Genomic DNA, 27,988 nt, shown 5'->3' with positions numbered 1-27,988 from the left:
TTCCCTCTGAGTCACCCTCTAGGGACCCTCTTGCTCTCCATCAGCTACAGAGGGAACTTACCTCCCTCAGATTCAGCTCCCTCAAAACCCACACTGTCCAGACACAGCTCAGGCTCTGACAAAAATAATTAGAAATACTGTTGGAGAAAAAACACCTTTTGGGTCTGGTATTTATTGAGCAAAAGAGTGCAGGATACTTTCACCCTCTTGGCAACCCTGCCTTTGAGTTCCCAGCAACTGATGCCAGCTTTGATGGAAAAATAAGTTGCCAATTCTCAAAAAGCGTGGGGCTAGCTTTTCCTTTGCTGCTCTGTGGGTCAAAGAGACAGACTCATAAATGGAAAAGCTTCTGTCATCTCACAATAGCAGTACACAGACAGACTGCCTCTTGACAGGAAAAAAAATAAAAGACCACTACAAATAACGTTGATATGGTAACACATGTTTAAAATCAGTAATGAGAAGGCCAGAGGAGAGCTTATCCAGAGCCCCAAGTGCCAGCCAGTCTTACAGCACTTTGGCAGAGGCAACTCTGGAAAAACAAGGTGGGGGTATTTGCTTTATGGCTTGCAGATTGCCTGTGTCAATGCAATCATACCTCAGCCATCTGCTTCAGCTGAGACCCAGAGACCAAACAGTTCCCGAGATGCTGAACTCGGACAGGCTCTTTGGCACCATGCACCTCAGGTCTGAGAGGGGAGCGCCTGGCTGCCCCACAGCTGCTGCATCTCACCAGAAAGTCCATCTCTCAACGACCCCTGCTGAATCGAGCACGAGCTGTGCTACTGGGCTTCTGCTCAGAGACAAATTTTGGTAGCTATTACCTGTGTCTGTTTGTATGTAAGCAAGCTGCCCACCCTACAGTCTACTACAGTACCTATCAGGTGGCTCTCCAGAAATGTATAACCCATGGTCATACTTCCCACCAGAAGTTTCAAGGACTTCACCTCCAGAATGGCAGGGTGAATTAAACCGAACAATCCATAGGAATGCCTAGCACGGGAAAAATTGCAACATCACCACCACTGGAAATTAAGTGGGAGGACATAGGATGGGAAATTCCCTGCACTCTCAAAAAAGGAGCTAGTGAGCGTGCTTGGTACAACGCATCTTCACCAGCAAGTAAATATTTTTTTCAAACTAACATACAGCTTTCCATCCCAAATGACTTCCCTGCTTTCTGCAGAAGTACCAGTTATCTAGCCTTCCAGATGTCCTCAAGCTGCTTCATGGCCACTTTTTGGAGAAAGCATGTGGAAAATGTAGAACCGTTACCAGAACGAAGCTAGCCATTTTACAGGAACTGCAGATGTGATTCCTAACATTCCTAACACAAACACTGGTTTCCTGAAGTGTATTTTGTAAGCAGTCACTTCATTCAAGTCAACCATGCAAAAAAATCCCCAAACTGCCAAACCAACACCCTTATGAGAATGATAGCTTTAAAAAAAAAAAAGAAAAACCACCACACCAAAAACCAAACCACCTGCCCAACCAGTGTTTCTTCAGGACTTCTCTATCCTTGCTCTTACAGGGAATTTCCAAGCCTATTTCATAGCTCCGCAACACCTGCAGCATCTGCTGTGCATGCGCCCACCCCACAGCGTCTCTGTGCTGCTGGGGCATTGCAGGAGCCCGGGCTGTCAGAGACTCTGGGACATCGCAACAGCCTCCTCGTAACGCATTACAAACTCCATTCTTATGTTTGGGTTTAACACTGTGAAGTGGGTGACCACTTCACCAGTTTTGTCCCACTGCTGACTTTACAACTCAGCGCTGCGGTAACAGCCTGAAACGGAGACCGGCTTCAAAGCATTCATATCAGAGACTGAGAAAGAGGGCTGGTACAGACAGACAGCCCTAGTATAGTTTATATGGGATACGTTCAGGATCTTTACCCCACTGTGGACTGACAGCAATCCAGAGGGTTTTGTGGTTTCCGTTCCTTTGACTGCTTAAAAAAGGACGCATTCCATCTTTTTTAAGACACCAGCTGATAGGTTTCAGAGTTTCCTTTTCATTTCTATCATGAGAACAGAGAAGCGAAGGGTAAGGCTGCATAAAGAAATACTGTTTCAGAGATAAACCACTGCAAAATGAACATTATTCCTAAGATTTCAACAGGGATGACTCCCAACTCCAGGAGAAAAGACACCCATTTACTAAAAAATATGCTGTTATGAGACTAGAGCTTCAGATTACAGGAGTCAAAGAAAAGCAATTTTTTTGACCCCACTAACTTTTTTTTTTACTTGTCTATTTCTAACCCTAAAAACCTGTTAGATTATTTTTTTCCTGGACTCTAAGGCATATGCTTTTCTCCAGGAGACTGCCAAAACCACACTGCTATCCAAGGATCTTAACACGCTTTGCAAAAACATTAATTAAAACTCACACAGCAAGAAGAAGGGAGTAAGGCTGGATCTTTTGTTTCACAGCAAGGAAAACACCACCACCAAAAAAAAGGACAAAAAGATTTGACAAGATACCAACCATCTCAAAGAAAACACGCTGCAGAGGACAGCAGAGACGTGATGCTGGGAGGGCAGCGAGGTGGGGGAGGAAGGGTAAAACTCAGCATTTTCTCTCTCGGCAGTGTTTTTTCTAGACTATGCTTCTACTATGCAATATTAGGTTGGTTGAGATTGAAAACAGAAATTTAAGAGCCAGTTTTCTTAATCCAGGCCCTCCTCTGCTTTCTCACCACACCTACACAATTGCCGCATCCAAATACACCATCCGCACCATCCGAAACAAAGCAGTTGCTAATTATCCTATCTCATTATAAGGACGCCTCATCTGTACTTCTTTCAAGATTTATCACAGAGTCATTATTTCTCTCTGCAGAATGATTTCCCACTCAAGTGTGGGAAAATGAAGGCAACAGCTATTTAAATGCAATTTGCAACATGGTCTGTATGTATTAATTTCTTACTGTCTTCTGGAAACATTTTCCTACATTGGGTACCTAATCCATAAATATACATCCATTTGCTTAACACATTTGTGGACAAAAGCAAAGTAGAACTAAAGTGACAACTTAATTTCTGCTGAACAGCACACATTTATTACTTTATAATAAATAAACACCATTCCATCAAAATTAACTAAGGTTAGGAAAGCCATTAATATATCCTTACCAACATGGCAGGGCTAGAAAGTAAAATAAATGTAAATGTATTTAAAAGTAAAATGATGTCACATCAGACATCATTTGCTGGTGTTGTAATTGTTATTTCCCTTAAAAATAACAACAAAAAGCAGCCTCTCAGGGAGCGGCGACTGATCGGTAGTTCTGCAGACAGAAAGAACAACCTGAACAGCTGCGAGTTCAGCAGCAAAACGGCGATGCTTTCCCAAAGGCAGCTAGTCAGGGGACAGCGCAATTCACCACACACTGGTGAATAGGCAGGGTCTCTATTCGAAAGGCCGGCACACGTCCTGAGCAGAGATCCTCTCCATTTGAGCCATCCAGAGCTAGGACAGCACAGGGGCAGGAGAGAGGAGGAAAGCAGAGGAAAGAGAGGAGCAGAGCTGTTTAGGCTCTGTTTCTTAACATAAATAGCTCCATATAAAAGATTTTACTGAACCAGAAAAACAGAAGACTAAAAAGGAAATCTGAAACCCCTCACGCTCATACATTTTCAGCTCTTTGGATCCCAGTACATAACTGATACCGTGGCTGCTACTCAGAGGAGATACCATGGCATCCATGCATGGAGCCATCTACTGCCTGACACCAAAGGCACCTCCTCACAACAGAAAAGTTCAGCCTTCACATCAGGTCTAGAGACTGTACTACACAGTCTATTTTTGTTATGGAAAAGAATGTTTTCAGATCAAATTTGTTTCCAAAACAAAGGAATTCACCTCCCAAAGCCTGCCAGGGAGAGGGGAGGACAACATTCCTTCCTCTGCTCTCAGGAAGTTAAAGTTACCCAGCTGCTGGGAGATGTTAAGAAGCCTCGGTCTCTTCCTGATGCCAGTATTGAAAGGTGTCAAATGCCTTCATCTCATGTCAGAGGATGGTGAGGGAGCAGAGCACCACACATCCAAGCTCACGCAGAAAGTTTATTTTGTCTCCTCTGAACCAGAAACACTTCAGACCACTAATATATGCAGCTCCAAGTTATTTCCTCTTTAGCTTTTTTTCCTTTAGCTAAAAAGGAGCTGGTACCATTGCTGAGCGATGGGTGCTTCTTAGTGCTGAGCGGGAAAGCCATTCCTCTGAAGCCGTTGCTCCACAGCTGACAGACAGAACAACCCAGCCCACAGAGGACTTCCCTCAGCCAGCAGCAACCTAAACTACAACCGATCGAAGAGCAGCTACAGTATTGTCTCACGTGCCCACAGAGGCCAGCTGTAGCCAAGGAAAGCCCCCAACTTCACCTAGTGGCTGAAGAAAGGTCAGTCAGCCCTGAGGTTGTGCCAGGCGTGAGGATGACCATGCCTACACACCTTCCAAGGGAGACAGAGGTTATAGAAGTGCACACCCTTCCCCTAGAGATCCAGCAGCCCTTTTATTCTGTCTAGACGAAAAGGAGCAAGTCACTCCTGCTCAGTAAAAGGCACTCTTTCTATGGGACTTCGTGGATGGAAATCCATGGCAAAGACAGCAAAAAAGACAGAAGGTCCCTCTGGGAAGATGTCTCTCTGGGAAGTACACTACCAGGAAAGGAAAGACAATCATCCTTTTCTTAAACTATGATTCATATTATCTTTGCTTACAGGCTACATAATTTTCACACAATCATTCAGACTCTGACACAATGGGCAAGAAGCACCCCATCAGCACGGCAAAGGAAGCCTATCCAACATGCTCATGAAAAGGGAGCTGAGGTCTCCAAAAGGCCTGATATAATGAGAGCTAATGCCTCTGGGAGTCGAGAAGAAAGCAAGAAGCAGCAAGTTTCTTGACTAACATGACGGGAAAGTGTTGATATTTAAGTTTTAGGTCCACTTTAAGTTTCAGTTCTCACGTCACTTAGACTTGTTTTGCACTAGTGTACAACAGGGCATAAGCACAAGCCACTATCCAAAATAATTCAACTTCATTTTTCCTGTTCACCAGTTGCCAAGATAAAGCAGGAGGTTCTCTACTGCTTCATTCTCCTATAAAGGGACCTTAAACATATTTGGTGGGGATACTGGTTGTATGTTTTTTATCCCACGCATTTGCAGTTGCTGATGTTTTTTGTTCTGTGCTTTCTCAAAATGGCTGCAAGTCAGAATGAAAAGCTTAAGTTTCTGAAGCTACTGAGATTTTCATGGCACTTGACCAAAGGAAATAAATAAAAATAAAAACAAGCACTCCAAACATACCCTTCTCCTTGGCAAAAGCAAAGGCAGCTTCTCTGGAGAGTCTCAGCCGTTGTCACTACACAAAGCTTGCCTAGACAACACCAGTAAGAAGGTTATTACATTATTTAGTAACAACCCATGGCAATCCTCTGTGTCCCCTCCCCAGGAACACTTATGAAATAAAGAGTTGCTGCTGGATTCTCACACTTTAACACCAGTTTTGTACCTCACTTGACAGTCTCTTTAATTTTGTGTGCCCACACATTAACACGCAGGCACACAAAGGAAGAAAGACAAAAGAGATGCACAAACACAAGGGTTAAGTGGGCATAAATTGGCCATCAAGGCATTTAGGCTGGAAAAAGAAAGCTTTCCAGGCAAACTTGTCAGACTGTGGAGCAGCCTTCCAAGGGGAGCCATGGAGACGATCCAACTGGACACAAGGCAGCGCTGAGCCAGTCTATGAAAGGGATTAGATAACTGGCTGCATGTGGTAACAGAGGACTATGTCTGATGAGCCGAGTAGTCCCTTACCATCTGATGTTCCTTTGACAGAAGGAAGGAGATTACTTTAAGAAGTGACCACCTGCAGACTATCTTCTGGATTGTGTTGGTTTGTTTAGGTTTGGGTTTTTTCTTTTACTAATCAGAGTATACCTCTCTTGCTAAAGCCACGGCAACTCCCATCAAAGAAGCTATTTAAGAAAATAAGTATTAACAGATTGGAAAAGGCTTTTAAAATTAACGGTCTAAAATTCACCAAATCTAGTTTAAGAAGATGAGAAGAATCATACAGGCAGTCTTAGCGAGCCAGTCAGATCTGCACTGTTAGCCATCCCATTCACTAAGCTTGCAGGGGTCTTGTCATGAGGATACCAGAGATGTGGAAATCTCAGCTGTAGCGAATGCACAGAGCTACAGCGATCGACACCAGCTGTTCGGTTGCAATGACCCAGTAATCATTGTGATTATGTGTCCCAGTTACTGGGGGACTCTGCTAGAGGGATTATAGCAGGTCGTGATCGTCACACTAAGCTCTACTCAAAAGAGTATTAAACATGAGGACTAAACGTTCAAAATAATTTCCTGCTCAAGTACCTCAATGTTTGGGAGCCTGAGAGAAGACAAGTCCTAACTGGCAGAGAGCATTACCGCTTCAAGTGATTGCGCCGGGAATCCCACGTCTCGAAAGCAGGCCCTGGGAGCACGATCTGGACTCGCTCGAGCACCCTGCAACTTTATCCACTTGAAAACTAAAGTCTTCTTCAAACATAACACGGGGGATGACCATGCCATACTGGATTCCCAGGACTCCTGCCTCCCCAGAAGCCTCCTCCGTGTCCTGGCAGAATTACCAGGGTGCCAATAACACACTGAACCACCACACTAAATCAAAGTCAGTAACCTCAAACTCTGGGCCACGGCAGGGAGGCATCTTTCATGATGACGCAAAACATCTCCCTTGATTTTAATATGGAAACAGCTCCCTTTTTCAAGCTCTCACATATGTGTTTTCTTCCTTAATAGTTTTTTAAAGAAGATACTGAACAAAAGATTAAAATATAAGCTTTGAAGGTAGAAAACACTTCTAGAAATTATCTTGGAATCTTGCTGAACTTTATCATATTTGGAGTCATCATTCTTTCCATACAAGTGTGCACTTCATTACTTAGTAATGGAACAATAATTGCTCTTCAGTTGTGCAAGATGCACCTCTAATTTGTAAAGGGTTTCTGAAGAGGTAATGACAGATACTTAAAAAAATGAAATGGGAGAATATGAAACTTGTTATGTAAAAGGTAACAGTACCCACAGAGTAGTCTGCCAGCTGGGTCACGGTTTCAGCTGGTATAAAGGAACGATGCTGATGTTCTGCCTTACGTATTCTTAAACACTGAACCTGGAGCCAAATTACTCATATTACTTTGTGCTTTAATCTGACTACATCTCACAAATGAAGCATCATCAGCGTAGGTCAACACCTGACATCCCTGCTTTCCTTACAGCTTCCTACGCACTCCAGGTAAGGCTGCCAGGAATTCAGCAGAAGGCGTTTTTCCCCTCTGAAATTATACTTCCTGATTATAAAACATACTGAGTGCGAAATAAAGATATCAATCTATATCTTTTCTTGTTTCTAAATCTAGATTCCATATAAAACCTGCTAGGAACTATATTGTGAGGGACAATCTTGTGTTAAAAAGGATGATCTGTCCAAATTTTCTCCATCCCCTTTTCTCCAACTTTACTACTGTGAACAAGGGCTCAGTGCAGCATTTCAAAGACAGCGTGTTCACTCACAGCCCTTCCAGACAAAATGTCAACTCCAGACTCTAAGCACTTGTGTTTGTTAATGCGTGGCAATGCTCATAAGATCAAGAGCAGCGCACCATCCAAATGTCATCTGTGTGTGCAGATGCAGTATGAAGTGCACCTCCTCATATAGCTAATTTTCCAATTAAGATTGAAACACTGTTGTGCTAGAAACACAACAAACACATGGGAAGATCTCGTTCTTGCCCCATAGGGATTTATTATCAAAGATACGCTAATTTTACTCTAATCTACTTGTTTTTACTCAGCAAAGTACTGACTTTTACAACATGTAAACTTTGCACTGCAAAAATTAACTGTATTTTACTCTTTTGAAACAGTTTAGCATGACATCCACAGCAAAAAAATAAAAAAAAGAAGATGATGATTGGCAAACGCTTAGAAAGCTTGCTTCACCTACTCTGATCTCCATGCCATTGCAGACATATTATTAGCAGGACCCAAGCTACCTAATCTGAGACTTGTTCAGATCCGAGTACATAAACTGCATCACAACAGCGACTGCTGGGTAGACGTACCCTGAGGAAACCCAGCCTTTCAGTCTGTCTGGAAAAACAATAAAACAACTATCACAGACTGCAAAACTTTCAGCTAGGAGAGCCCTGTTTAATCTAGTGGAAAAAGACATAATGAGATGCAGAGCTTGGAAGTTGAAATTAGATAAATCAGACTAGAAATAGGCACACATTCTTAACAGCGAGAATAGCATACCACTGCAACCATCCACCTAAGGATATTTCAAATACCCAATCACATCAAGTCTTTAAAGTCAGGGCTGCTGACAGATGTGCAACGCAGCTCAAAGAGAAATGCAGGCTTCATGCAGTAATTCTTAGACAAAGCTCTGTCTCTTGCACCATGCTCCAGCTCAGATTAGATGATCATAAATGGTCCCTCTTGACCTTAAAAATCTACAGTGACACTCCTAGTAATGGTAAAAACGTCTTCAAAGAGTCATAGCTCTGCACAACCCTGAGAGATCGCAAACCACATGACAGTTTTACATCAATAGCCCACGTCATTTCCATCCCGTACAAACTGTCTGGGGGCCAGGGACAGAGCCAGGCTGGACAGCTGGCATTCGGGTACCAAATTTAGTCCCTCGCTCCTGGATTGGCAGCAGCTGAAAGAACTGTAAAAAACCTTCATGTACCTTGAAGAAGCCGCTTCTCCCCAAAACATCAGCTGCCTGACAGTGTCAGGGACTTGGAAAAGAAAGAAAGAAAAACGGATCTAATTCACTTTCCCAGCAGAGAGTTGCTACAGTGTGGTCTTTATAAAAATGGCACAGCAGGAACAACAATAGATTCTCTCCTCCCCAAATAACTAAGCAGTTTTAAAATAGTTAATCCTGGAAACACTCTCAAAAGATTAGCCGTGGCTCAACAAACTTTAAAGATGATAATTTTTAATTTAATTTAAAGTTGAACATCCTTGTGTAATAATGGCAGAGATGAAGGACTATCAGGGAATAATCTTGTTTACGGATCAGTGAACTCAGAAAATTGCCAAGGCACTGTGAAACATATTCCTTATTCACACCTCATAATTAACTGAGTGCTCTGCAGAGACAGGATGCTGCAACAGTAAAGTCGTCTTTGTTATTAGAAAGCTGCTCATTTGGGCTGGGGTGCCACTGAGGGGGTCTCGTTCAGTTCTGGCATTTCCAAACTCCCGGGAGAGAGCACCTTCAATCCATCAAAACGGCAGACTCCCAAAGTGTAACGGAGGGCAGAGAAAGCCTTTGGTCTACGACAAAAGCATGGCTTGTGCAGAGAAAAACACCTCCCCTCCTTCCCTAATGCCATCTGGGAGTGTTCCTCTTTTAAAGACAATTGCAAGAAGAAAATACAGTTCTCTTAACTAATTCACATTGAAAGGCACTTTCGATGCAGTCGAGAGGCCAAGTCAGATCAAAGTAAATAATGCAACAAATAGTGACACGAAAGCCCTGGGATAGCAGCTATCATGGCTTGCACTGTCTAGACCTTCGTACTTAAAAACAACAAATGCTGAAGCTTTCGGCTTGTAGGAAAGGGGAGGGGGATAGGGGGCTCTATCTTTTCAGCAAATTTTAAGAGAGAAATTGTCAGTTTACTGGCAAAAATAGGAAGACTTTTACTGAGGTAGATCTGCTTAAGATTTGGGAAATCCTGGATTAAGTCTCTGCTCTGTATCAGATTTTGTTTGTGAATTCGGGCAAATGCTCAGACTTTCTGCCCTTTGGTTTAGAGAGGTAATGCTTCTCCCTAGCTGATGGAGCATAGACACTCGGACGGAGAAGACACGCACACCCTGGGTCCCGGGCAGCTAGGATAGCAGCTGCAGCCCCTTTGCACTGTAACTGCACCGCAGAGGAGAAGAGAAAACTGCTGAAGCCGAGAAAAAGCAATGAGGACTCAGTCTCGTAAGTGGGTGTCTGAGGAAGCCCACAAGCTTTGCCCAAGCCAGGTTACTTTGAGTTATTACTCATGCCCAAATAGCAGTTAAGAAAGGGAGGATATATTGTAAACACATTATCTAGGTAACTGAGGCCCAGATACAGCAGCTACAGCATTTGATGGTGTCGTCTCTGGCCCTGAAATCAGCCAGGCCCACCTTAGCTTAGCTCAGTGTTTTGCTCCAGCCTTTCCCCTGCAACGGGGAACAGGCCAGGCAGTCGCAGGATACTCTTCAGCCAAAGCCAGTGCACAGAATTCAAATCACAGTAATAAAAGATACTCAGATTTTCCATTCAGGTTTTTACTGTACATCTCAATTACCTACACAGACTGCAGTCAGAACAAATGAATAAATAATAAAGAAAAAAAGGGTGGTGCCATAAATCAGCACTGAAAATGCAGCTTGTGAATAGTATAAGCATCCGGCACTTTTAGAAAGAAACAGAACAGAAACAACAAGCAATAATACACTGAATAACAATCCTAGGTGTCCCTGCATCTGGAGTACGGCATGTTATTCCAAGATCTCCCCTTCCTCTGCCCAATTTTCAAAGGATCTAATAGAGATTGAAAAGGTACAGGAAAGGGTAATAAGGCTCATCAGACACACGGAATGGCTTTTGCATGAGGAGAGATCCAACAGAACAGGGCTCTCCACCCTGGAAAGGGAGTACATACAAAGATACTATAAAATTATGAAGGGCTTGGGGAAGTGAACCAGAGAAATTACTTTCTACTTCTTACCACACAAAGTCAAAGGGCTCCCAATGAAATTATCAGTTTTCAAGCAAAGGGAAAGATTTCTTCGTACGGTGTGTAATTAAATCACAGAACTCATTGTGACAAGATGTCCTCAAAGTCGGAGGAGAGAAGGGTTCTAAAAAGGGAATTAGGCAACTCCACAGAGGACAGGCCCATGGAGAGTCTTAAACACAGTGCTCCAGATAAAGCATCCAGATCCATAGACTCTAAATCACCGACTGGCACACAGTTCAGCATGCACGGTGAGGAAAGATAACCCTGTACTGGCCCCGTTCCCATTCTTTCTCCTCTGTAAGCATCTAGTAACGACCACAGTCAGAAAACAGATACTAGAGCTAGATGGACTGCTGGTTTGATATGGTGTTCCCACAATGTTCTTCTATTATGTTGAATATACTGATATGAGTTCAGTAGACAAATCCTAATATAAAGTAAAAGGAGTTCTATTTTTTTTTCCCTGAAGAAATATCATGCAAAAATTCCTATATTCATATTCATGCATAGCACTAGACCAAATGCATGAACAAATGCCTTCTGGGTGGAAAGTTATCAATCATCTCCAAAAGTTTATACAAGCAATGAATGAAGGAATTTGGTTTTCCATATTGAGTAATTCCATGATGGAGATACCATTCAGCATCATAAGCAGGGTCATGATAGAGAATCCACAGTACGTCAGCCAAGATCAGCAAAGGAATGCTGATCTGTAACAGACAGATTAGAAAGACTGGCATTAGCAGCCATTTAGGTCACAGACCAGGTGACAGCTTTCTAAAGATGAAAATTGAGCTTACTACCAAAATACAAAAGAAACATCTCTGCTTCAAACATTATAGACAACTCAGGGGTGCAGCACTGATACAAGCTGCTGTCATGAGATTAGGCAGAGATTACGGTAAATGCAATTAAATCAAGCAATGTCAAAATACTGCAAGAGAACCCAAGGCCATAATTTTACAACAGCTTTGTCTCTGCAGAAATTCCTAACATGGTCCTTGCAAGAACGATATGTGTAATGGTGTTGTATGATCAGATAAAACTGCATTTTATGGGAGGGAAACAAAAGTAATGTTCCCTCTCCCTTCCACCCCTGACTGATAATTACTCTTTCCCTAAATTTTATTTTGAACAATCAATTAAGTCCTTGTCTCCATGGAAAACAGAGAAGAGACAGTTTTTCCTTCTAATTTTCCTCTTCTAAAATGAACACCCAGCAGGTTTGTTGGTATCTTTCACAGATTAAAAGGAACTGTATTTTATTCCATAGTTTTTGTACTAGTACAACCAAAGTGCAACCATACTTAGTTTCAAAGTACAAATTTTACGCTTAATATTTCCTTACTCTACAGCTGATTTGCAAAAACAAGGGATTCATAGGACACAAAAGGAGAGATTTGAGCAGACTTTCAGCCCCCAGCCTGAACAGAAGACCTACGGCAAACACGCTGCCAACCAAAGCTTTAAACAGAGGGAACTACTGCATTGCAAAAGAATGATACTTCCTTAAGACAACCAAACCTAACCTTAAGAAAGGAGGCTAAAAAAAAAAAAAAAAAAAAAATAACAACAACCACAAGATATTTCAGTGGAAGATTTTCGTTTAAGCCGCTCCATGACCAGTTGTGGCAGGTAATGAGAATTCATAAGGCAAAGCAGAACGTTGCCAGATGCTGCAAGACCTGTCAGACCTGGCAAGTAAACACTCGATAGCAGCATTCCAACAGCCCAAGCGCAAACCTTGTCTTTCAAGGCTCACTTCGGCCAGTATCTGAATTTCAGCACGGATATTTGGGAATGTGGAATGCATTTACAAGAGTCCCTTCTCTGCTGCAGCTTCCTGGACATTCACATTCTGGAAATTGCTTAAAAGAATAGCAACAAAAAATCTGCATTTCAAAGATCTGCAGTCAGGAGAGAAATGTGCATTCCAGCATTTCCAAGCCAAGTAGAGGATTAAGGTTTCTAATGCACTAGTTGGAAAATAATATTGGGATAACTGAATTAGAAAGGTGAAAGTGGATTTACCACTCTTCTTTAGATTAAGTTGAGAATTAAGTTTCTAGTCAGGGAAGGATCTGTTCATCTTGGAAAGCATACAGGGAGGATGGGAGAAGCATTAGACATGCTAACAGATTTTGTCTTTTTAAACCAAATATTAAATCTCAACAGCTACTTCACATTCAAAAAAAATCAAAGTAACGCTCATCAGACAACTGGAACCATCCACCTAAAGTCATATTTGATGAGATTGGTGTCCTCACGGTTTTGAGCAAACGATTGCTTCTATCAGCCTGTGAAAACCTAAAGCCGTGTAACTTAGTCCTGAGAGTCTGCTGTCCTTCACTTAATACATGCTGTGATTACCAGGTTCACAGAGAAGACATGGACCAGCTCGGAAAGCATCAGTCATTAATGAGGTAGGTAGTTACAGCTGAATCCTTCACTCCTGAGAACAGCCTAAAAATTTCCGCTAGATGTCCAAAAATGTGCCTGGAAGTCAAAGATGTAAGAGAGAAACTGTTCAATTAGATTAGCTCCAGGGAAATACCTGCAATAATCTGGGTAGCATCTATCTTCAAGTGTTGTGGGTTTTTGTTTGGGTTTTTTTTTTTTATTTCCTGGGTGACTGAAATACCATTCTGTGTCAGACTAACCCAGATTTACTGCAAGGAAAATGACCTGGCAAGCCATTAAGGTTTTTCTGTTTCTCAGCCGCTGTTAATTCCTTGACACTGGTTTACAGAGCTTTCAAAGAAAGCCAATGAACACAGGCACGCTGCTATTTCAAACGCTGGTTTAATGAGACTGCCATGAACTGTGAATAGAAAGGCAGTCCTGTGAAGTAAAGGGAATGAACAGAGTCTCCTGTGAGTCAGCTCTGGGACACACAGACTGCACCTACAAATTGGGGATTTCCAATTAGCAACACAGGGACAAGAAGCGGCCGACGTACAATGAAGTGACTGCAACTGGAGGGCTTAAAAGCAACTCCCATTAACGGGAGAAAAAAAAACCTGCTCCCTCTGCACATGAATGAATAAGCGATCAGCATCTTTCAGAAGATGGGGGGAAAAAAAAACAAACACCAAAAACAGCCATTAACTTTTCCTCCTGATTCTGTTTTGCGCAGTGTGGTTCTTTGTCCCAGGCACAGTTTCCACCTATGAATTCACAAAAATGGATTTTCATGGACTAAATGGAAGTCTAAAGGATATTTAAAAGACTAAAAATTCTTCCCTAAAAAAAAAAAATAGCTAAAACATGTTAAGTCATCATCAGCTAAGAAAAATAACATCAGACTCAGTCTTGCCCCTTTTTTCCAATATTTAATTTACATGAAGCCAAACTACTTAAGTTTATTTGCTGCTTACTGAAATAAACAGGGCCTCTTGATACTGTCACATATTAATTGTCCAGGGGATATTATTTACTTTCCACTTCCTTCTTGGAAGGATTTAAAAAGAGGGAGAGAGGTATTTTTCTGTACTGAAATACAAAAAACACTATCCAGAATAGCAGCTAAAATGATCCAACAAAGGAAGTCAAATTTAAAACCGAGCCTCTTCTATTCAAACAAGTCCGTGCACAAGCACCTGCTTTTCCATACACAAATAAGCCAAGAGTGCAAGCAACCGTGGCTCTGCGCCACACCGAGCACCAGAGCAGAACAGGCTCCTGGCTTTTGCCTGGCTCTCCACGCTCCCTCCTCCTCAAACCCAGGCAGCAAGCACAGGGAAAACTCCCAAGTTAGGTACAGGGCAGCGGAGAGCCGAACCCCCAAAGCTGGAGAAAAGAGGTCAAAAAGAAACCGGGCTTTACAGCCCATGGAGCAGAAACCCATGCAGAGGGGAAGAGGAGATAAGCAAAGAGACAGCAAGTGCTGATAGCTGGAAAACCCCAGAGGGACCTTGCCCCCTAGCTGGGCAAAGCTCCCACAGCAGGAGACTAAACCTGAAAGACAGCAGGAATGGGGAGCACATGGCGGATGCGATACACAGTACAAGGACAGAGGTGGGGGCCCTCGAATTGGCTGGGCAAGGACTTTGAGGCTAGGAGTATAGGAGGGACCCTGGGAGAGGGAGTTTATCACAGTAGCTTTTGAGGAAAGCAGTAAGATCCAAAAGGCAGAGCCACAAGATCCAAAAGGCAGAGCCACAAGATCCAAAAGGCAGAGCCTGAGGAGCAAAGATTGGAAGCAATTAAACGACTAAGGAGAAGCAAGCAGGGGAAGAGATGAGGGCAGGCTAGAGTAGACGAGGCAGGACAACAAACTGGGGAGAGAGGAAGGAGCTGCCAGAAGAAGCTGCACATGCCGGGGTTTATTCCTCTCTGAGTCCAGAAGGGAACATCATGTCATTGTGCCTCCTCTGTCAGGAAGTATCTAAGGGGAAGAGTCCCCCGTCTCTTAATACTGGCTCCTATAGAGCACAATCTACTGCTGCCACCAGCTAGTCTGCTTGCTCAAGCAGCAGATGTCAATGAGGTGGATCCAAAGGTTTCAATCCAACTGTTGACACCCATGTGGCTCCCCACTGCAAAATTTCTGGCTATTCACTTTACTTGTTTTGAAAAGCAAGGAAATTACACATCCAGAAACTATGCCAAAAGTGCTTTACAAGATTACAGACTGAAGCAACAAACTGCAAGGAAATACCAGCACTTGGTAGTTTGTACACAGAGAAACTATCGAGAAGTTGTTAACCTGTCTCAGAGTAGGACTTGAACAACATGAAGTAAACAGGGCATGGGGCCGTGCTCTGGACAAAGAAGAAACAAAATATTGAATAGTTGCTCATTAAGTAAGTACCATCCATTCTGGACAATGAATAGAGCAGGGATCATGCAGAAAAAATTGTATGTGATAGTGTAATTAAAGACTGTTGTAATATAAACACACAACAGGGCCAAAATTAAATCAGGCCTTTCTTACCTGGTGAGTGCATAATTTTGCAGCCTAATGATGTCTAAACATGTCTTTTTGTGTGTGCATGCAACATTAGTCATCACCATACCAAAGCAGTGATATTCTTAAATAAACTTTAGTTAGCAAGCAATGAGTTCAGTTACTTGTATTGAAACAGCACTTGAAGATTTCAAAGGTAAGACACATAATGGCACAAGCATGCATAAGAGAGACAGTCCTTGGCTCTTTTGGGGGGAGTCTTAAAACAACCACCACATCGCACAAACGGAGGTGGAAAAAAAGCATGCGTTACTGTGCCTCATCTTCCAGCACACGCCGTGGGAACAGAGAGATGTAATTATTTTTCCCAGATTACACAAGGATTCTCTGGAAGACAGTCACAGGCCAGAGCACGTAAATCCTCGGCTAAATCCAAGGCTTTAAGCATAGGGGCACCCACCTCTCACATTTTTCTAGACTCTAGCAGAGTCTTCTGGTGGCCTCAGGTACCATCTGAGCATGACAATAAATATCATCACTGACTGCAGGCGAAGGAGAAGAAGATTTATGTATTATTGCCAGCAAACATTTCCTAAAAAGACAGGACACGGACACAGCAGTAGCTAGAGCTATCGCTCAGACTCACAATGGAAAAATGGTGTAAAGAACTGAGTTCAGAAAAGAGTAAACCACAGGCCAAATCCACTTCTGCAATACACCTCCCCAAAGGGGGCCGAACTTGATTTGTAACTTAAGCTTACTAAATAGCTAGAATGGCAGAGCCTTAGCAAACCTGCTACAATTAAAAAAAGCTTGCAACGCCATAGAAGCAGCATCCCACGGTTACCAGGATAACAATGACACTTATCTAATCTATCATCTTTCAGCACACACTGTGCCTTTCTAGGCCTTGGGACTCAGGGTCCTACTTATCTTTTGGGGTGAAATTGTGTTGTCCTATTCTTAGTTCAATTTTAAACATCAATTCCCAAAAAAAACAGCCTACAGCCAGCAACAATTCAGCACTTCCTTTTCTCTCCTTTCACACGGAGGCAATCCAACACCAACCTTTGCTCAGAGCATCGCAGACTAGGAGCTTGCTCCTTTATTTTCAAAACCTCAAAACCCTCAGGAGATCACCAGTGAGAGAGGAAGGAGGGGAAAGCCTAGGTTGGCTCCATTGCTTTATGCTCCAGGTTACTCATTTTGCTTTCCTAGAGAAGAAAATCATTGTGACTGCTAGACTCCCAGACCTTTTTCACCACAGGCTGAATCCCAAACCAGGCCACTGTCCTGGAGTTTCTCCACTAGCTATTGCTGTGGTGTTTGCAAAGCCCTATATCCCTTCCTCGCTATTTTGCTGTGCACGGCAGGGACCTTTTAGGCCAGCGACAAGTATCCAGGTTTTTCTTTTGTTGTATGTTTACCCCTGACCAAAATAATACATGAATAATGGTTACCTTAGTGTTTTCTCAGAGGCATGCAGTGCTTTTTACTGCTGTGCTTTGTGTATGAACGCAACCACCGCTAACCTTCAGGGTGTGTGAGCGCAACTAAGAACAACTTACTAAAGTTTAAGAAGGTTGTACCAAATCTAACAGAAAGTGTCTTCCTCGCACTTCTATAACCCAGGCAGTTTCATATTCTGAGCTGCACCTTCCTATAAAACTCCCTCTAACAGATTCAAGAAAAGGTAAAGTTTGCACACGTGAAATCCCGTATTTGGGAAACCAGTCACACTATTCTGCCTGTGTCGGTTATGAATCTAGGAAGTAGCATTACACTGTGTGGCAAGAGGAAGCATTAGAAACACAGCTGAGACTTCTGCTTTTTGAACAGGAATTTCATGTTACAGCAGAAATGTGCTATACTGTCAAATTAGTTAAAAAAAAAAAAATCATTGCTACACAAGAATTGGAAATAGAAGCACCCAGTGAGGAGAAGCCAAATCAACACCAAGCAATTGCTACGTAATCACATTATGTGTGCCGACGCTTTTCCCCCCTTCTCCCTCCGTTCTTCCTTCATGTTGGAGAACAGCATCTGTTTCAGCTCAAACACTGACCGCGCATGCTGCATGGGGACTCAGGGAAGATACGTCATGACCTCAACATACTTTTCCTCATAGTATATCAATCTTAGGGCCAGCACAGCCATCCCTGGAATGCACCACGTTCTGCAGAGCGTTTCCATTTTCTTTCCCCTGCTATTGCAAAAGGAAAGAACATTGCTGCCGGTTTAGTCATCAGATCACATTTATCCCTGCTATAGGCTTAAAGATTTCATTGAATTTTGGATCAATGGCATTTTGTGCCTGAATCCCACAGTGCTAACGAGTAGTGAGCTCCCTCACTCTCTTTTGCACATACACAGAGATTTAAAGTGATGCTGTTGGGCACAGCACCAAGTACACCTGCTTCTTCTCTCATTCTGTCACTTGGCAAAAAATTTGGGGGGAGAAAAAAAAAAAACCAAACACAAAAAACTAATGCAACAGTTCACGTACATGGAAAATGGCAGCATTAAACACCGGTCTATTGTCCATTCTAAGGGAAGAGTCTCACCAGCTAAATCACCAACAGCAGATGCAATGAAAATCAGTTTCTAGGTCACCAAAGAGAAACAGAGATTTCCATTTCAAAAGTATGCAACCTATTGAGGACTCCCGTTTTTCAAGAAGCTTAGACTGTGGGCCCACCACAGGTTCATTTACAAAGCTCAAAACCATCAGGGTGATTAGGTGGTATGAGGGTGTCCATGGGCTGGACAGCATTTAGCGATACTGAGTGTGAGGCACATATGACATGGCATGACTATGACTATATGTAGCCTTGGAATTAAAAAAAAAAAAAAAAAGAAAAAAGGGTCAAAAAAACATCTCAGTTTTCAGTGGGTTGAACAAATCAAGAAAAAGAGAATGAGCGACAATAACTACAGACACAACTTGCAAAAAGGACTGTGACAACTTGTTTTACATGTATCATCCTTATTAAACATATTCATGGATCTAACAGAGTATCGCTGTGGTGAGCAATGAGGTGTTGGCACTGATATTGCTCTTTAATAGGACATGTATATGTATACTGCACTGTCATAGTGGAAGCACTGAAGCTCTGGCCTTGTCCCAAACAGAAGCACAAGCCTGACGTGAAAGTTCCTGTCTGCGCTTCTCCATTTGTGTCACACGGGAGAGCACATACAGTCACAAGCCTCTTTCAGGTCTTAAAACTCAGGGAGATGGATCAAACTCATAAGAGATCCTAGTTACCTCATTTCAGTAGTATATGCCAGCATCCCCCAAAATTGCAATAAATCACGGTGATAAAACCTACAATTTTCATCCAGACTAACTCATTCCTTACTCCTGAAGGCACCCAGGACTGCAACCCACACATCTATTGGATAGCTGAAGATAAAAGCAAGTGACAATAAAGAACAGAAATCTCTCTGCACCAAGAATTTACATAACTAGCTCCAGTTATTGCTAATTAGACTTGATTCCCTTGTCCTCCATTACATTTTCCTGCATTTTTCAGTTAGCTTTAGTAGCAAGACACATAATAAATTATTATTAAATAGAAACCTAATTGATCACATTACAAGTACTTAAAAGTACAGATTAAGCAGTGCACAACTATTTTATTCTAATGAAGACCTTACAACTAGCAACCTGGTGCACTAGATAAGGTACCCGAAGCTACTTCACTGTGCCAAATCTGCCCTCCAACTTTGGAGTTTTTGAAATATTTAATATCTTTTCCCCTCCCTTTTGCCATGGAAAAGACCTACATGAGAAACATCGATTACAGAGGAGAAATTGTGTAATTAATTTTGTATATTTGACAGCAACTTCAATTTTTTTCCTTCTTTTTTCATCTATAGCAAGGATTTACTTTTTTTTTTTTAAAAGATGGATTGTATTTTAATAGAGCAATTGCCTTGAGTGCTTCCTACTTCATATCATATAATATGCCAATGCACTAAAGAAAGACTGCGTACAGAAAATATTTCAACTATTTTAAGCTGTCCTGTAAGAGGAGTCAGCAAATGGAAGTAAGGAGAAGACTGCAGTCATACGATCAGGTAGCGGACCACAGACCTCCACATGACATGGGTGTCATTTTGAGAGTCAGTGAGCTGCAATACATTTAATCTTGCTGTTCCATACCACTGCAAGCATGCTCCATGTGGTTGAGAATTGAGAAGATCTCTTTAAATTACAAATGCTGTAGCAGCACATTTATTTTTTATAGTGACTAGCAAACATTGACATTAGAGAAGCAGGCACTGGTCAAATCGCCCAGGCTCTACGAGGCTGTCATTCCGTGCAACAAGAAGTTATCTGGCCTTATCCTGCCTTCAGAGTAAACAGGAATTCAGAGCAAGGGAAAAATTAGCAAAGAAGGTTGCCAACAGTGTTTTAGAGAAGTTTCTTTCAAAGCAGCATCCATTAACCCATCCCAGGCTTTCTCCCAAGGCTCTCAGGCACAACTCACACAAATGTGTGGCAGCAGACTTCCCTCTCAGCCGCTGGGACCAAGCCAGCTCTACTTTGGGCATCCCACAGCGAACCATCATGCAACAGGTTGTTGCAAGTGTGTTGTACACAGTCAGTTACTTGAAAAGAGAAGCTGAGCGGCTTACACCATGAGAGCCCCTTTTTAAAAAGAAATCAGCTATGTACATGCAGAGCTTGATTTGCCATGTGCAGAAATCCTTTACAACACTTGAAGAGGCAGCTGCCGAAAAGCAAATGCCAGTTGGCAGCATGGACGAGTTCCCTCTGAAGCCATCTCACGTGCACAGTGTCTCCAACACAACTTCTGCAGCTACTCCTGAAGAGGCTGCAAAACCAGAGGCTTTCCCCTCGGTGTAAGAAAGGGACGTTCCAAAAGCAGGGGCAGAGGGAGGGTGTCTGGAAAAACTACAAAGCAAAGGAGGGCGGAAAGGAGCAGTAGGAAGAAAGAAAGGAACAGGGGTAAAAGAAACAAGGAACAAGAAGATGGAGCAAGACAGGAGACATTTTTTATATTGATACCCTCCACCATAGTGTCTGCCAGGGAAAATGGAAACAAATACAAGTATCAAAGAGAACAAAAGCATTGAGAGGAATGTGGAGAGAGCAAAGGCCAGGAATAGCAGCTGCACCAGTGTCGTGCTCAGGTCACTCCTCCCCACCGGGTCCTAAACTTTAGAGGCAAGATGTTAAACGAGGCTTTTGGACAGCCCGTTCTGGCCTGGCGTATCAGAAGGAACCAGGGTCACCCACGCTTTCTAACTGTGCTACTCATTTGGGGATACAGGAGAAGAAATAAATTAAACAAGCAGACAACTTCAGAAGCTGTTCCCAACGACCAGAAGAGTCTCCATGCCGGAGCAGCTAGCACTTACCCACTCCGAAAAGCCTTGACTTCCTACCATTTTTGTGTCACAGATTCCCACGCAGAGAGGCAACATGACCAAACCCACTCCCTTCCTTGTTAAAGAACGTGGCCCTGAGTTATGGGAGAGCCCTTCCTTCCCCAATGAGGTGCACAACGAACATGCCAAGAACTGCTGGACGCGACTGGTGAAAATCCTTCTGTTACTGCCTGAGCACAGCTCTCACCATTATAGGCACGTTCTTAGGCATAAAGCAGAAGTGGGCATCACCTCTACTTTCATATATATACGTAAATATGCATACACACATCTGCATGTATGTATATCCACGTGCGGAAATTATACCTACAAATGTGTATATATAGATATATAGCAGTATCACATAATACGCTGCTCGTGCTGCACTCACCTCACTTCAGGCATTATTGTACACATGCACATGTTCCCCCTCTTCCCATTCAAACTAGCATTACAGTTTTGGCTTTCTCCATGGAGAAGCTGGGAAGGAAAGCATTGCCTACCAATATCATATTAGGATAGAAAGTCTCAGGACATGGGCAGTCCTCAGATACTCTCCTCTTCCCAAGCAGAAGAAATGTACTTTTTGATTCCCTCCCCTTTCTTCCCCTTAATCCTCCTTCCACCTTCTCCTCTCTTCCCTCTCCAGTAGCGCAAGAAAAATTACAGCACGTTTCAGGATAAAAATGGCTAAAAAAAAGTGAATGACTTGACATTTTAAGGTAGGATCAGCTGCAAACTAAACCACAACGCAGCGGCAGGTAGCCAGCAGTACCTCCGAATGGCCCACATGGCTTTGCTGGGCACAGAAAGGCCACCGCTCTGCTGCTCCTCGGGTGATGCCGGGTGGCAGGAGCTCCAGGTGCCCCGATGAGCAAAGCGATGCTTCCCGTTCTCCCGGCCAGCCGGAGGGACCTGCAGCGAGGCAGAGGGAGAAGCCACGGGCTGCCGGGCAGGTCTCTGGTGGATCCCCCCATTTCTCCTAATTACGCATGCAGACAAAAGGGAAAAAAGAGGGGAAAGGGGAAGGAAAAGGATTTAAGGATTTTTATTTTTCACGTTTACTTATCAAAAGGTTGAACATTATGCAAACAGCACAACATGGTATCTAACTACAACAGACGACATTTTATTTAATCCAAAATACAAAGTCTTTGCGTGCTGGGAGGACAGGATTTATTAGTTCCTAACTAGATCTAGAGAAAGAGACCCGACAGCAACAGAAGATGAGCACTCCCATATCAAGCTGTTCTCTGGACCTCTGGTAAGATGGGAAGCACTGTGAGGAAGACTATGGTGCCATTCCTAATTTTTTGCCGCAGAAAATAATTGGTGTTCTGCCTCATTTAAACAGAAACCAAATCTGTACAGGTTGGAAGAAGGAGCAGGAGGAGATGAGTTTCAGCAGTGTGTAGAAGGCTGCTGGTTTTCTGCTGCACCCTAAAAAAAGTCAAATAGAGTCATAAAATCCTGAGCACCACAAACAGACTGAAACGTGCACAATACATGCAACCAGAGCAAATACGAAAATGCAGCACATCTGGACTACAGAGCTTCACTCCTGCAAGCTAAATAACTGCCACAACTGGGCAACTGGATGCCACTGAAGCAACGAAATAACCTGAAGAGGCCACTGGAATGTGAACCTACGGGAAGGGGGAGATTGAGGGGAGGGGGAAGGAGGAGGGCACAGATTTTTTCCCCGATTAATTAACATTTGTGTTACCTTTAGCCAGGCAGCTCCTGGAAAACGCCAGGCAGACTGTAAATGCAAGTGTTAACAAGCGTGCCGGCTGTCAGTCCCCAGAAAACTCCTCGCTGGCTACTTGCCCACCAGTTACACCGTTATGAATTACTTATCCAGTCAAAATAGGAGAAATCCTCTGTCGATCCATCGTACCTGCCCTCTGATTGCTATTGCTGCTAGAGAGGCCGGAGGGAGGGCAGGTGGGCCTGAAACGTGGTCCATCCCCCATTAGGACCTAGAGGAAGGGCTGAAACGGGAGAGAAGCCAGGATGCTCCTGAAAGAAGAGAGTCCCTCTTCTCCTTCCTGCATTTGCTGCTCTTGCATTGTGCCAGCTCTGGCACTCCCCAATCCCTTCTGGGAGCTGATTTAATTCACTACTGCAGAAACATGAATTCAGTGTCCTTTTTTATAACCTAGATATACACTAGCTCACACAGGGGTGTGACAGGCTCCAGAGCCTGTGGGGCAGCACTGGTGGGAACACGAGCAGCGATGGCAGGAGCGAGACCTCCCATTCTCAGTGGCAGTAAGCTCTTACGTTCACTCGTCAATAGATCTGCACCACATATGGTTTGGGAGAGAAATGGATAAAAACCAGCTTCTATCAAACAAAAGACTTCTAACTTTTAATGGAGATACAGAATAGCATAGTTGTTTGTGACACTAAGCGGGTGAGGGATACAAACTTCAAAGTATTTGATTTTTCTCCAGTGACTGCTGAGAGCTGCTAATTATTCCAGTTATTCCAGAACTGGCTGGATGCTTTTCCTCTTTTTCCATTCTGTAAGGACAGAAAGGATCAAACCTGATTTTACTACTAAACATCATATGATATTTCTACAACCATGACATTGTGACTGAATAATCAAGCAGACGTTACGAACGGAAGGAGTTAAGCCAGAGAAATTTTAAGATGTTGGTGCTTCAGTCAGAACTCCCATGGAAAACACAAATGTTAGTTTTGCCAGAGTGAACTGAGCATTTTAGAGATCAGTTCTTCACTTCTGGTCTATCTACCCAGCAAAAGTTATCAGGCAGCAATAGAGTAACAACAACAAAAAAAACACAGAATGAAACCTTGGTGCCCTCCAAATTTGTCAAATGTGTGCCATCTAATTCAGCGGGGCAAGTCCATCTCCCACAGTGCTGTATATAATAATATATATTTTGCACACACATGTGGCAACACTTGAAAAGCACAGCAAGCATAGCAAGTTACTTACAGTTTGAATCCATTGCAGGAGAGGGAAAAGAAGTCATAAACCAAGCACACACCAAACACAGTGACTCCAGTTTCTTTCACCAGCATTGCACACGTCCCAAGGAATAAACTAAGCAGCAAAAAGAATGGGGAGGCAGTGGGAGGGAAATGTTCCCCAACATAAAGCTGATCCACACTCCTGAAAAATAGATTTGACATAAATATTTATAACTTCTCTGTTATTTTCATGTTTGCTACATTCACACAAATATTGAGACACTTTTCCTTAATTTCTTAAGATGCTGGTAATTAGTGACATGAACAATCTACACTGTTAGGTGATAAATGAGGAAAGGTTTAGACGCAGGACAGGAAGGGAAAACACAATAATTGAGAAGTACACCCAGAATTTGAGCAGAGGAGGATAAAAAGACAAGCAGAAAGATAAAGCGGACTTGAAACAGTCAGAGGAAGGCAGAGTAAGTACAAAGACAGAAAGGGCAGAAAAACACCTGCTTTCTGTCATCTAGAACACACATGCTTAGTTCTCCTTATGTGACAAAACGCACTACGCAAGCAAAAATTCCTCAATCCCACCCACACTCCCCTGAGTCAAAGATGTGTCCTAATCATTAATAGACTGGGCAGAAAGCCTGTATGAGAGGGAAGAAGGTAAGAAAGAACCAAAATCAAACAAGCCGGCTCCTGCGGGGTCACTACTAGTTTTACGCCTTTGAAACCTTCTGATGAAAACAGTGCTGTGGATTTGTAGCAAATAGCCCAAGAGGGATACAAGCAGTTTTTCCACATGGCCATGATGACACAGTTCTATTCCTCAATGAAATAACAATGCAAAAGGGGTAGAAACCCCATCCGAGTAAAGCTATTTCTTTATCTATGCTTGTTCAGTCACATTTTTAAGACACAGACCAGTGAACGATGCCAATTTTTCATCTGAAAAGGATGACTAATGGTCTCGACACAATCCTTAACTCTCCCAGACCAGGTACTTCAGAGTCCCACAGTCACAGCACGTATTTCAAAGGCAGGCATGTGTCCGTCCGTTATTCACTTTACACACAGACAATTTGCCTTCAGTCGAAAACATTTCTTTATAATTTTTAGCTCTACAAGCCCCCCTCTAGTGTATGGTCAGCCATAATGTCAATGGAAGAGGGGACCCTAAATGTTGACTTCTCTTTTTATGTTTATTTGTTCTCATAAGCGTCACTTATTTGGCACCGCGGCTGAAAGCAGGGCCCAGGGCACTTCCACCCGGCAGTGCTGGGGGCAGTACCTCTGCCAACAACAACCGAAAACTGACAGGTTTCCCCTTTGTCTCCTCCTCAGACTAGAGCATCTCCTGATATTACTACAACCGATAGCAAGGATCCATACCTATTATAGGAGAGAAAAGCCAACAGAAAGAGTAGACAGGCTAGGACATCCGCTCTGCCTACTATACCTGTTACCTAAAAGGAAAAGAGACACACAGGTGTAAAAGCACGTATCTAAGAAGGCATGCGCATTCAGTGACTGTTTCAACGACCCATGCTAACTGCTACTATTTCAAGCTTTTTATCTTTCAGTGTTATCCTCCCTCCATATAGTGAAATGTTACTTGGTTAGTGTAGGATATGCTCAGTTATATCTGCTGCATTTCTCACTTGGCAAAACAAATGAGTAAGCCAACAGCTAAGTCATTCTTTACTTTCTTATTAAAATATTAACAAAGGTGCATAGAGAAATGCCAATTTTAGGGATCTGTTTTAATTTTGTATAATAAGGCTCAAATGAGAAATGCATCCAACTCCCAGAACTGAGATTTGTTAAAGAAAAAGACTAATGAAAGAGCAACTCTTTGGAGAAGACTTATTATATAAGAATGAGTTAATAATTAATATTTGAATGAACTTTATCACCAAAAAGTGATAGAGTGGTATGTAATTCATTTTCTTTCTGAATAATCTGAGTTTATGAGATTTTTTTCTACATATTAATTAACCAAATCTTTTTGTAAGAAAGGGAATACTGAAGAAGAATGTATAAACACTCTTTTTACAAACTATTTCAATATTCCATTTCATAAAGATCTAAAAATTGCCCATAAAGCAAATAAAAGACCCTTTGAAATTTCGCCTCTTTTGAGATTACATAATTAAGCTATATTCAGCGCTCTGGCGTTTATTTTAACCTTTTTAAGTTCTGACCCAGACAAAAATAAATTCAAAGAGTGCCTCTTCTAAAACCTCCCTTATTACATAAAGCTGATTTATCAAAAGGAGCCTAGCTGATTAGTTCACACAAGACAGCACAGGGAGTAACTGTAAAGCTCGTGGCTTTTTATTAAGGTAATCTCTCCTCAAAAGTTCGCCACCGCAGCAGCCGTTTCCCTCGCTCTTTTACAAAGGCTCGTAACGACAGCGTGTGATGTCAACGGTATCTCAGCTAACGAGTGCACTTCTTTTTTTAAGTACAGATAGCTAGACGTTGCATTTCCTTCCCAAAGACAGCAAGACTCATTTTATCTACAGAAGTACCTCCCCACGCTAGCAGACTGCAGTTTTAGCATGACTATGTCTTTAAGTGTTTCCTTATAACGAACAGAGAAATGTCCAATATGAGCTGTTGCTCTGTAAACTTATCATGATGTTTATTAAGCTAACAATTTTTTTCTGAAGATGATACTCCTAGCTTTTAATTGAAATCAATATAAATTAATCCAGGGGTCACATCACCTCTACCTGAGCGATCTCCTCCAGAATACACACTAACGCTCCCTTCACTTTTTCTCCCTTAAATTGATGACTATAGGAGATGACTGAAGGCATGCAACAATGTCCCAGCAGGAGAGCACAGCCTCACCGAGGTCTTTGGTTTCAGAAGACTCGACATTTTCATCAGCTGAATGACTGTCCATTTATTTCCGGCATCGCTGATTAGGACCGTCAATCAGAACTTAGTGCCGGAGCAGAAAGATGGCAAGTATGAATACGCTTTTTTCTTAATGGCTCCTGCAAATTATTTTAAATACAGTACATTCTCACCTTTGCTCCTCCACAGCAAAAATCACAAGTACCATAATCTGTATGACTCAGAGGTTTCTTTTAAAAAAAAATAATAATTAAAGAATGCATTTATTTTTAGCTTTTGTGTCATCGTTTTTTTTGTGTCACATACTTACAGCCTCGGTGTGAATGGGATGCACAGCAAAGAATAGCGCCGTGACAAAAGCAAGTCGACAGTCCTTGAACACAGCCTTGTCACAAGTGTACATCAGCACAAGAGTCACTAGACAGTGTAAAATTACATTCACTGCGTGGAAATAGAAGGGGTTCATACCAGCCAGCAATATGTTTAACCTGTAAGGAAACAAAATGGAACAATTTCTAGACTGGAGAGGTCTCGTAATAGCAGGACGTCTTTCAAATACTCTAAATTACGCTTTTTGCCTGATTTGCAGTCTTCTAATGTAAGTGCTATTAAACTAATTAGTGAAAATCGCTCTGAACTTCTGGTTTATCTGATTAAAGAGAAACCACTTCCCCAATTTTTAAAATACGCGGCTGCATTTGGCAACCTTCTTGACACCGAGATGGGAGAGGCTTGTGCCCTCCCAGTACAGTTTACTGCAGTGAGACGATGTCCGTGCTTCCTTAGCAGCAAATAACACTGTCCAACATCAGGAGCATGGCACTTGTCCTGTTTCCCTCTTGGCACCTTCTGCGGTTGTCTCAGCCACGTGGCAGCTTTACAATACGGGTAGCTATTTTCTACTATGGAGTAGATGCTTTCGCTTGGGAACAGCCACGACAAAGACTCAGTAAGGCGCTGGAGTATCTGCTTGGCGTTACAGGTGCATTTATTCCCATTTAACTTGCAAAATACTTCCACATAC

General features: G+C 42.6%; 1 protein-coding gene across 1 annotated transcript in view; it reads right to left on the bottom strand.

Moving 5' to 3' along the window:
* Positions 1-27,988, bottom strand: part of TMTC1 (transmembrane O-mannosyltransferase targeting cadherins 1) — a 147,395-nt gene that overhangs the window by 107,330 nt on the left and 12,077 nt on the right. Inside the window, exons 2-5 of the mRNA XM_076340758.1 lie at positions 27,275-27,452; positions 25,489-25,562; positions 24,113-24,289; positions 21,917-22,123 (exon numbers count right to left, since the gene is read on the bottom strand). Of these exons, the coding sequence (XP_076196873.1) occupies positions 21,917-22,123; positions 24,113-24,289; positions 25,489-25,562; positions 27,275-27,452 (636 nt within the window). The remainder of the gene's footprint in view (positions 1-21,916; positions 22,124-24,112; positions 24,290-25,488; positions 25,563-27,274; positions 27,453-27,988) is intronic.

The sequence above is a fragment of the Aptenodytes patagonicus genome, chromosome 1 (genome assembly GCF_965638725.1).
Source record: "Aptenodytes patagonicus chromosome 1, bAptPat1.pri.cur, whole genome shotgun sequence".
NCBI classification, from domain to species: Eukaryota; Metazoa; Chordata; class Aves; order Sphenisciformes; family Spheniscidae; genus Aptenodytes; species Aptenodytes patagonicus.
Note: the sequence above shows the minus strand (reverse complement) of the source record. Positions and strands in the feature narration are given on the sequence as shown.